The sequence below is a fragment of the Xyrauchen texanus genome, chromosome 15 (assembly GCF_025860055.1).
Source record: "Xyrauchen texanus isolate HMW12.3.18 chromosome 15, RBS_HiC_50CHRs, whole genome shotgun sequence".
Classification (NCBI taxonomy): Eukaryota; Metazoa; Chordata; class Actinopteri; order Cypriniformes; family Catostomidae; genus Xyrauchen; species Xyrauchen texanus.
Window position 1 is genome coordinate 1477844 of NC_068290.1, and position 7500 is coordinate 1485343.

Genomic DNA, 7500 nt, shown 5'->3' on the forward strand with positions numbered 1-7500 from the left:
GGGCTCCTCCTTCCCTTAGTGGATGGCAGCGGACTCCTCCGCATCCTGGCGTCCAGCAGCGTGCTTCTCCGCATCCTGGCGTCCAGCAGCGTGCTTCTCCGCATCCTGGCGTCCGGCAACCGGCTCCTCCGCATCCTGGCGTCCAGCAGCATGCTCCTCCGCATCCTGGCGTCCAGCAGCGTGCTTCTCCGCATCCTGGCGTCCGGCAACCGGCTCCTCCGCATCCTGGCGTCCAGCAGCGGGCTCCTCCGCTTCCTGGCATCCAGCAGCGTGCTCCTCCGCATCCTGGCGTCCAGCAGCGTGCTCCTCCGCATCCTGGCATCCGGCAGCGGACTCCTCCGCATCCTGGCGTCCAGCAGCGGGCTCCTCCGCATCCTGGCGGCAGCTGCTCTTCTACCTCCTGGCACATGGCAGTGGGCTCCTCCTGAGCTTAGTGGAAGGCAGCAGGCTCCTCCGCATCCTGGCGTCCAGCAGCGTGCTCCTCCGCATCCTGGCATCCAGCAGCGTGCTCCTCCGCATCCTGGCGGCAGCTGCTCTTCTACCTCCTGGCACATGGCAGTGGGCTCCTCCTGAGCTTAGTGGAAGGCAGCAGGCTCCTCCGCATCCTGGCGTCCAGCAGCGTGCTCCTCCGCATCCTGGCGTCCAGCAGCGTGCTCCTCCGCATCCTGGCGGCAGCTGCTCTTCTACCTCCTGGCAGATGGCAGCGGGATCCTCCTTCCCCTAGTAGATGGCAGTGGCTCCTCCACCTCCTTGCGAAACGCTCCAGTACCATCTAACCAATCCTCTCCTTGGTGTCGCAATCCTCCATCAGCTGTGAGGGCTCTCTGATTGCGAGCTCGCTGGCATCTGCCAGAAAGCAAAGGAGCCGCTGCCATCCGCCAGGAGGTGACATCCAGTGCCATCGCCCGGCGTCATGGAGAATCGCTGGACAGCTGTCCGAGGACCGAATGGTAGTGTGGTCATTTTTATAATTAAATAAAACACAACATAAAACAGCTTTCCAGCATAATACAAAAGCACACACACACACACACACACACACGAACACTGCTGCGTGCATCTCTCTCTCCAACTGGCGTTCCCGGGTCCTCATTTTCCCTCTCCCGGCTGATTCAGCACCGGGCGTCCATTGTCACGGCCCGGCCATTGACAGCCAGTTGCATCTCATGAAATTTCAGTGTGGAAGTAATGAATGCTTTTCTAGATTTGTCCTGGTTTGTTGCATTAATCTCAAAATATATTTAATTATTTTCTAATTGTCTTGAAAATATATGGAAAATTTGACACTTTCTTGGAATTTTGTACATCCACTTTTTGATTGATATAAGTGCTGGATTTCTAAAGACCCGAAAGAGTATTTGGGGAAAATAATTACTTTTAAGTACATTATAGGGTATTGTTTATTTTTGAAATATATATATATAATTTATGTAGAATACATGAATTATGGTCCCGTAATTGTGTCATTGTGAAGGAGAAATGTGAAGTGTTGTCGTGTATGACTTGTGTGTAACAATAAACAAGAAATATAGACATTATTTTGAATTTGTTGAGTTGAAAAGTGTTTTAGAAAGTAACTTAAATGTTAAGTAATTAGTAATGTAGTTACTTTATCAATGAAGTAATTAGTAAAGTAATATGATTACAATCTTAGATAAAAAAATGTGTCATTTGTAGTGGATTAGTATTTTTAAGGAACTTACCCAATGGTAAATGCCTCATGGTTTGTGCTTCTTCTTTTTAAGGAGGGTTAAAACTATTTTTTGACATTACGCCACAAAATGCTGTCGATTAAGCTTAACTTGTGTTGACCCCGAAATACACCTTTTACATCATAAAATATCATAGTTTGTGTTCTCAAGTGCATCATAGGTTTTTGTAAATTGCTTAATGTGGTGTCCTTTAGTTGCAATGATTATATTAACAGAATGTCAAACTTTTTGTCTACACCTTTATTGTTCGGGTCTCATCTGACCCGTGGGTAAATAATGCTGGTTTTCATAAACGAAAGTTTAACAATATCTACTATGAGTGTTATGTACATTTACTGCAAATCTCTTGAATTCTATATGGGTCACTTTTGACCTGAACATCACAGTTGTCATAGTTTTTGAACAACAGAAAGGCTTGCTTAGCTGCCAGTGCCAGACACATTGTTTTGTTTATTCATGTCTTAGCGGCTGCAGTTAAACAACGCGGATGTTTTCTCTGGACTGTAATGTACAGGTCAACCTGCGGCTGGAGCAGGGTCCATGAAAAACTATAGAGAGAGACTGGAAATATGAATGAGTGAAGACAAACCTCTGTTTGTCAGATTACACCAGGAGAAGATGGACATAATTGCACAGACTTGTTAACGGGGTACCGCAGGGTTCAGTCCTTGGGCCTCCCTTCTTCTCAATTTACATGTCAATACTTGGATCTGTTATTCCTCTGCTGATGGCACATAACTCTAACTTTCCTTCCAGCCTGATGATCCTATGGATCTCAGCCTGCCTGGTTGAAAATTTCATGCTGGATGGAAAAACACCACCTCCAACTTAACCTAGCAAAGACGAAACTTCTCATTGTTTACATTTATGCATTTGGCAGTCGCTTTTTACGTTTTAGCGACTTACAGTGCACTTATTACAGGGACAATCCCCCCGGAGCAACCTGGAGTTAAGTGTCTTGCTCAAGGACACAATGGTGGTGGCTGTGGGGATCAAACCAGCAACCTTCTGATTACCAGTTATGTGCTTTAGCCCACTACGCCAGACGCTTTGGATAAAAGCGTCTGCCAAATGCATAAATGTAAATGTAAACCGCTAAAAGTGTGCCCCTGCTGGTAGATGCTGTAACTACACCATTCTGGAGGCATAAAGCAGCTTTCTCCAATGACGGCCAATGAAAGAATCGTTCACCCAAAAATTGTAATTCTCATAATTGACTCACCTTCATGTGTTTCTTATGCAGGACACAAAATATGTTTCGATTAATATCTCGGTCCATCTCTTCAATACAGTGCTAGGCGATTGGGCCTCACTTTAAAGCATAAAAAGGCACCCCAAAGTAACATAAAATAGTCCACGTGACTTGTGCATCATATTCTAAGACTTGTGAAGCCATACGATGGGTTTGGTGAGAAATAACTCGGAACTGAAATCATTTTTCAGTGGCAATCTTGACATCCGTTGCGCGTATAAAAGCGTTATGAAGGAAGTTAGTTCACGGTGGCTCACATTGCGTTAAAGCAACTTCTCGTATAAACACGGCCATTTTTTTTTAAAGACAGACTGTCAGTCACATGACATTTACGGCTCAGTTGATTGGCTCAGAAAGTTTCCAGAATGCTCATGAGATCAAAGATCTCCGATCACAAGTGTGACAAATGACACGTAAGCAAAGCAAAATGAATGCTTAAAAAGAAAATACTTTATGCAATTTATTTGCTACCATACATTACAATTACTGCACATTTCTGGTCAGCTATCCGAGTAAACAACACAACTAGCCTTTGAGTATTTTAATGTGATTCTTTACTCTGTAGAGTACAGATGGTGTTGATGTGGATTCACACAGACTCGAGCGAGCGCATCTGTCCGATGCTAATCATCAGAGAGAATCTCCTCTGTCCTTTTTTTGGATTTTTTCAAAGCTTTCTTCAGTTCCTTCATCACCGGCAGAGAGCCCTCGTACTTGTTGGTTTCAATGGATCTGAGTTTCTCCTGGTACTCCTCTGGAAGCCCGTTCTGTTCTGCACCCATCACAATCACCTGCAGCACAGGTAAAGAGAAGTTTCATTACTCGTTGATTTTATGACCGTTCTCCATTGTGTTCTTTATGATATTCCTCTGATATGAACTGTAGTATTTCAGGACACGATCAGCACAAATCTGGTCCATGTTTCAGCTTATTCTTTAATTGCAATTGGTCACAATACCAGACCAATACAAACCTTTTATTTGTATTTATTTATTTTCTTTGGAGGGGGATTTTTTTCCCCTTTTTCACCCAATTTGTAACACCCATTTCCCAATGTGCTCCAAGTCCTCGTGGTGGCGTAGTGACTCTCCTCAATCTGGGTGGCGGAGGATGAATCCCAGCTGCCTCCGGTTCTGAGACCGTCAACCATTGCATCTAATAACGTGGCTTGTTGAGCACGTTGCCACGGAGACATAGTGTCTATCTATGTGTCATAGTGTGGAGGTTTCACGCCACCCACTGCGGCATCCACGCTCAACTCACCACGTGCCCCACTGAGAACAAATCACATTATAGCGACCACAAGGAGGCTACCCCATGTGACTCTGCCCTCCCTAGCAACCGGGCCAATTTGATTGCTTAGGAGACCCGGCTGGAGTCACTCAGAACGCCCAATTACACTCCCAGTTAGGAACGCCCAATTCCCAATGCGCTCCAAGTCCTCGTGGTGGCCCTAGATTGAGCTTGTAGTCCACTCAGAGGCCGAGATATTCAATGAAATAATGAGGGTGTTGCTTGAACTGAACATTAGACTGAATGTCAATGGACGAGCACATCTGTGAGGGATAAAATATGTTAGAGCGCCCCCTACAGTTCACATCTGTATATTGTGATGGAATGTGATGGAGGAAAAAGTATTTTTTCTGGTACTTGGTGCCATCTATGTGTATGTATGTGAATTGTACCTGAAGATACTGTGGTGAAGGTAGTCCGTACACACAGCTGTTCATCATATACGTCCGACAGTTGAGCTCCTGGCCACTGGTAGAGACGGACACCTCCATCGGGCTATACGTGCCCATCTTAACATTTTCCTGACTGCCAACATACAGAAACATACACCCAGATATGTACACCTCCTTCAAGACTGTTGTCTAACATCTGTCAGTCGAGTGTAAGCAACATTTTTACCTGTCACCTGTTACCTTTTCACTCTTACCTGTCCAAAGACTCGAGGTCAGATATATTCATCCTCCACACGACCCCCCACACCTCATCACCTGGACTGTACTCAATGGTTGCAACACCTCCATGCCAGCGCAGACTCTTAAGCCCTTTGTGGTTCCCAAACGCCAGTTTATAGTCCTAGAGAAGTGAAGGAGATGATAGATAGACAGGTAGATAGATGGATGGATAGACCGATAGATAGATAGATAGATAGATAGACCGATAGATAGACCGATAGATAGATAGATAGATAGATAGATAGACCGATAGATAGATAGATAGACCGATAGATAGATAGATAGATAGATAGATAGATAGATAGATGGATAGATAGATAGATAGATAGATGGATAGATGGATAGACAGGTAGATGGAGAGATAGATAGATAGATAGATAGATAGATAGATAGATAGATAGATAGATAGATAGATAGATAGATAGATAGAACAGAAAGAGTGACGATGGATGGATGGATGGACCGATGGATGGATAGATAGATAGATAGATAGATAGATAGATAGATAGATGGATGGATGGATGGATGGATGGATAGACAGGTAGATGGAGAGATGGATAGATAGATAGATAGATAGATAGATAGATAGATAGATAGATAGATAGATAGATAGATAGATAGATAGATAGATAGAACAGAAAGAGTGACGATGGACCGATGGATGGATGGATGGATGGATGGACCGATGGATGGATGGATGGATGGATAGATAGATAGATAGATAGATAGATAGATAGATAGATAGATAGATAGATAGATAGATAGATAGATAGATAGATAGAACAGAAAGAGTGACGATGGACCGATGGATGGATGGATGGATGGATGGACCGATGGATGGATGGATGGATGGATGGATAGATAGATAGATAGATAGATAGATAGATAGATAGATAGATAGATAGATAGATAGATAGAACAGAAAGAGTGACGATGGACCGATGGATGGATGGATGGATGGATGGACCGATGGATGGATGGATGGATGGATGGATGGATGGATAGATAGATAGATAGATAGATAGATAGATAGATAGATAGATAGATAGATAGATAGATAGATAGATAGATAGATAGATAGAACAGAAAGAGTGACGATGGATGGATATGTATATATATATATATAGAGGTGGATGGATGGATGCATAGACAGGTGGATGGATAGACAGGTAGATGGATGGATAGACAGATAGATGGATGGATGGATAGATAGATAGATAGATAGATAGATAGATAGATAGATAGATAGATAGATAGATAGATAGATAGATAGATAGATAGATAGAACAGAGTGGTGATAGATAGATGGATGGATGGATAGACAGGTAGATGGAGAGATGGATGGATAGATGGACAGACAGACAGGCAGGTAGACATTTCTATCTGTACATCCATCTGTTTTTCTATCAATCTGTCTGTCTGTCAACCTAACTGTCTGTCTGTCTGTCTGTATTTTTATATATCTACCCGTCAGTCTATCTAACTGCCTATATGTCTGTCTGTTTATCTGTCTTTCTGCCTGTCTTTCTGCCTATCTGTCTGTCTACCTCTATGTATATCTACCCATCTGTCTGTTTATGTGTCTGTCTGTCTGTCTGTTTATCTATCTGTCTGTATGTCTGTTTATTTGTCTGCCTGTATGTTTGTTTATCATTCGATCTGTATGTCTGTTTATCTGTCTGTTTGTCTGTTTGTTTATCTGTCTGTCTGTCTGTTTATCTTTTGATCTTTGTCTGTTTATCTGTCTGTCTGTCTGTTTGTTTATCTGTCTGTCTGTATGTTTGTTTATCATTCGGTCTGTCTGTTTGTTTATCTGTCTGTCTGTCTGTTTGTTTATCTGTCTGTCTGTCTGTTTATCTTTTGATCTTTGTCTGTTTATCTGTCTGTCTGTCTGTTTGTTTATCTGTCTGTCTGTCTGTTTATCTTTTGATCTTTGTCTGTCTGTCTATCTGTCTGTCAGTTTATCTTTCGATCTCTGTTTGTCTGTCTGTCTATCGGTCTACCCATCTGTCTGTCTACCCACCCAAATGTCTGTCTGTTTATCTATCAATCTATCTGTCTGTCTGTCTGCCTGTCTATCTTTTGATCTGTCTGTCTCTGTCTGTCTGTCAGTTTATCTGTATACCTGTCTGTATGTCTATATGTCTACCTGTCTGTTTATATACCAGTAGGTCTGTAGTAGATAGACAGACAGATGGACAGGTAGGCAGGTAGACATTTCTATCTGTCAGTCCATCTGTTTATCTATCAATCTGTCTGTCTGTGAACCTAACTCTCTGTCTGTCTGTCTATCTTTCGATCTGTTTATCTGTCTATCTATCTGTCTGTCTGTACCTATCTACCCATCTGTCTGTTTATCTTTTGATCTGTATGTCTGTTTATCTACATATCTGTCTGTCTCTTTATCTTTGATCTGTATGTTTGTCTGTCTGTCTACCCACCCAAATGTCTGCCTGTCTATCTTTTGATCTGTCTGTGTCTGTCTGTCTGTCAGTTTATCTGTATACCTGTCTGTATGTCTATATGTCTACCTGTCTGTTTATATACCAGTAGGTCTGTAGTAGATAGACAG

General features: G+C 42.9%; 1 protein-coding gene across 1 annotated transcript in view; it reads right to left on the reverse strand.

The window, feature by feature from the left end:
- Window positions 1-3398: 3398 nt before the first annotated feature.
- Window positions 3399-7500, reverse strand: part of ggctb (gamma-glutamylcyclotransferase b) — an 8137-nt gene continuing 4035 nt past the window's right edge. Inside the window, exons 3-5 of the mRNA XM_052143740.1 lie at window positions 4904-5049; window positions 4650-4782; window positions 3399-3755 (exon numbers count right to left, since the gene is read on the reverse strand). Coding sequence (XP_051999700.1) covers window positions 3588-3755; window positions 4650-4782; window positions 4904-5049 — 447 coding nt within the window. The 3' untranslated portion in view covers window positions 3399-3587. The remainder of the gene's footprint in view (window positions 3756-4649; window positions 4783-4903; window positions 5050-7500) is intronic.